The sequence below is a fragment of the Mus pahari genome, chromosome 1, assembly GCF_900095145.1.
Source record: "Mus pahari chromosome 1, PAHARI_EIJ_v1.1, whole genome shotgun sequence".
NCBI classification, from domain to species: Eukaryota; Metazoa; Chordata; class Mammalia; order Rodentia; family Muridae; genus Mus; species Mus pahari.
In genome coordinates, this window is record NC_034590.1 from 73,819,604 (window position 1) to 73,823,640 (window position 4,037).

The 4,037-nt window shown below is 38.7% G+C and overlaps 1 protein-coding gene across 1 annotated transcript in view; it reads right to left on the minus strand.

Moving 5' to 3' along the window:
- Positions 1-648, minus strand: part of LOC110332499 (olfactory receptor 51G1) — a 942-nt gene extending 294 nt beyond the window's left edge. The window contains exon 1 of the mRNA XM_021213760.1: positions 1-648. This exon is cut by the window's left edge and continues 294 nt beyond it. Coding sequence (XP_021069419.1) covers positions 1-648 — 648 coding nt within the window.
- Between the last annotated feature and the right edge of the window lie 3,389 nt (positions 649-4,037).

Here is a 4,037-nt window from a genome sequence, read left to right on the forward strand (position 1 = left end):
TATGAGCAGGGAGTCTACACCCACAGTGCAGGCCACAACAAAGAGTCCATAGATATGATTGACAATGATGCTGGAGCAGGCTAGTTTCATGATCTCCAGATGCAGACAGTAGGCATGGGCTAACACGTGGGAGCGGCAATAATGGAAGCGTTTAAGGAGGAATGGTAATGGGAGAATGAGGAGTGCACTTCTGAGTACTGAGCTCAGCCCCATCTTCACAATCCTTCTGGGAGTCAGGATGGTAGAATAACGCAGTGGGTTGCAAATTGCTACATAGCGGTCGAAGGACATAGACAGTAGAACCGATGACTCCACTAAAGACAAGGTGTGGATGAAGAATAGCTGAGTAAAGCAGGCAGGAATACCGATCTCTCTGGCATCAAACCAGAAGATTCCTAGCACAGTGGGCAGCGTGGAGAGGCAGAGTCCCAAGTCTGTGAGGGCCAGCATAGCCAAGAAATAGTACATAGGTTCATGGAGAGTGGCATCAGTCCGGATGACATGGAGAATGGTGAGGTTTCCTAAAAGCACTATTAAGTAGATGGAGCAGAAGGGAATGGAGATCCAGCCATGGAATTCTTCCAGACCTTGAAAGCCTGTCAGGAAGAAAGTGGCTTTTTGGAGGCTGCTGTTGTAAAGGATGACCATGGCTTTATAATCTTATAAAAACCAACCTAAGGCAGAAAATATTTTCCACGTGAGTGATAGAACTGGATCCTCTGTCTTCTAAACATTCAGAACTAAGGAGTCAGGAAGAGTGACAGGGTGAATTATCATAACAGGTTGCTATACCTCTCGATTCTATAAAATTTAGCCTCATGGCACTGTGTTCTCTAGAGTTAGTCTCTCTAATATTCAATGGGGTAATCTTATACATCACTTTGTGGTCTGTTTCTATTTTAGAATGTTTCCTATTTAATGACTGAAACTTTCTCAAGCATCTCATATGCATGAAGAACTCAAACTATAAGACATTATGAAGAAATATCTACTAGGGTTAGCTGTACATAGTGTACCTTCAAATATATTAACTTGCCTGAGTGTTTTGTTTTATTCCAAGTTTTCTAGACTACAGATGAGATCTAAAATAGTGTTTAATAGATATTTGTTGCCACCAATGCCTGTACTTGAAACTTATAAACAGAGTGAAATATTTCCTGAACCTATATAGCAACTTTTGAGGAGTATTGTATTAGTTTGCCAGGGAGATAGTGAGCAACTGTTTATTAACCCCAGATAGGGCACCAAGAACCAAAGATATGATTTCAACCAAGTTTAACTTGGTGAACCATTACTGGGTTAACATTCAGATGTGTTGGTGAAGGGTTATTTCTGGAAATGTAAATTGCTCTCAAATAGAAAATTTCCCCCACAGCACAGGTAACAGCTCCCTAAACTCCATAGCCCTTCAACTGATATTCAATTTATACCTTCCATGACTACATGCAATTGTACAGAATCATAGGCATCTAAGGTCAAATCATTAGGAAGGTTGAGAACCACAGCCTTAGAAGCTGAGGCCCCAGAAAGTTATTGTAAGAGAGAGAGAGAGAGAGAGAGAGAGAGAGAGAGAGAGAGAGAGAGAGAGAGAGAGAGAGAGAGAGAGAGAGAGAGAGAGAGAGAGAGAGAGCTATAGAGAGTTCTGAATATACCAGAAGAGATTAACCCCGGAATCAGAGTGGATAAACCAGTCCTTGATGTAGAAGTTGTGAATAAGGGGTGAGGATCAATTTGGATGCAACAAACAAACAAACAAACAAACAAAACAGGAAAGACATCTGAAATGACCAAAGGGAGTCTCTCATCTATTGCCTACATAGAAGAAATTCATCTAAGAGTGAGCGTTGCCTCCTGGACTTCGATTGATATGCTATCTTGGCATAGTTGCCTATAATATCTGAACAGGCCTATTTTTGCTCTTTCTTCAGAACCAATTACATTGCAAAACACTCAGTTGTCCCCCATTCAGACAAGTGTAGATTAATTAGTTATTATCCATCACAGGAATACAAAGTTTAATGTAGTGTTTACCATATGTTATTTTACTAGATGCATGCCATTCAACTATGACACTAATTCTGTTACAGAAGTTCTATTCTTAGGATCTAAATGTACACGGTAGAACAGTGACAAAGACATAAAAAAAATCTGGGTTAAGTTTATCAAGCCGGAAAGAGTTGAGCATGAAATCCAAACCATGGTTAAATCCAGAGTCAATGTTGTCTTTTCACATTGATATTGCAAGAAAAGTAGTTGTTAAAGAATCAGGCAATTCAAAATTAAATTTAGTGGCCAGTAAATTCTTTACCTTGAATAAGTCTGTATATGTAAATATCCAATTTACATCATACAAATAACAGTAAATGAACCAAGGTGGAAATAATAGTGAGGGAACACATATATAAAGTGTGTGTGTGTGTGTATGTGTGTGTGTGTGTTCAGTTTGAGTAAGAGTGTGCTACAAGGCAGCTGTCATCTCTATGAAAAAATTGCTAGAAGATAGAGTGTGGAAAGTAGAGGTGGGGCTTAGATCATAGCTCTAGTAATGTTGAAATGAAGATAAGCATAAAGTTATGTGAATAATGATGAGAGAAGAGAGTCATAAGGGAAATGGTACAAGATAAACAAGATCTAGCTACAACTGTTAATTGCATGACTGATAATGAAGGATCATTCAAAAATACTGTAGTGTGAAGTCCTACTGATTCTTAGAAGGCTTTCATTAAACTGCAGATAATCACATAACTTATTCTTGTTGGGCAGCAGAGAATAAGTGTGAACATTCTATATGATTTTTTCTTAAAAGAAAATTTGTAGGTCAGTGTGGATATCAGAAACATTTAAAGAAAAGTATAGAGAGACAAGGATAGCCTTACACTCTCATAATATAAAAGGACATAAGAAAATAATTAAAGCATGCAATTCTCCCTCCAGTTTTGCCACACATATTGTAAATTAATACAAACATTAATGGAAAGTTAATTTGATATTAATCCCATTACTTCATGACTCCTAAAGAAAAACAAGAGATCACTATAAAGAAAGATAGTGTAAATGGGATGAATGCAAGAGAGAAGTAGAAGCTTGCAGAGGGAGGAGGAGAGGAACAGAGGCATGGATAGGGGACTTGGAGAGCATAGTGCCAGTGGCTGGGCAGTGGTGCAAGATCATCTCTGATCAAGGGAGAAATGTCCAAAGGAAAATCCACCATCAGCTTGAGGGGGCTGCATTAAAAAGAGAAGTATTTGTGTGGCTTTCAGCCAACAGATTCCTGGTGAAGCCTGTTTTCATCCATCCTACTCAGATTTTTAAGTTTGAGAAAAGAGACATTACTGGGTCATCTTTATGCTCCCTCTATCTTTAGACACAGAAGGATCATCCTGCCTGATGAATGAAAAGTCTCACCCATGGGTTTCTATTGCAGCTGCAATCTTTGTTTCCAATCGTTTTCCTCGCATGTTTCATTTTTGCCATGAGTTACAGGTAACTGCGAAGGGAGATTAGGGAACAGAATGAGGAGAGCAGTCTTGGCTCACACCAGAGGACAGGTTTGCTTCATCCCTGTAGCTCTCACTTAGGCACAGGCGAGGGACCTAGTTACAGATTTGCAGTAGAAATGTGTGATTAAGTGGATGAAAAAGTGGGTGAAGGGAAACAGTAGGAAGAAAAAGGAACCATTCTTAATGTTTGCCACTGTCACTTCAGATAGAAAGATGGTTTCTCTAATTCATTCTGACAAAGGAATCTCATCTATGCCTATAACAGACCTGACTCCCTCTGAACTGAATTATTTGTATCATTTCATGCAAATATATTCATTTAAAATTTTTAATTAATGTAACATTTTATTACTTATAGCATGTTTTTTCCATTGGCTTCTGCTTCACCATCTATCAGTAGGCTCTAGTTATGTCATGTGAGAGAGTTCTCATTATTTTCCTTTTAATAGTGTTAGATTCTCTGGATTCCCAGCATAATTCTTCCCTCTCATTTGAAGTGTAATGAGCAGTTAAACAAGTGACATGCTTTCATTCTAC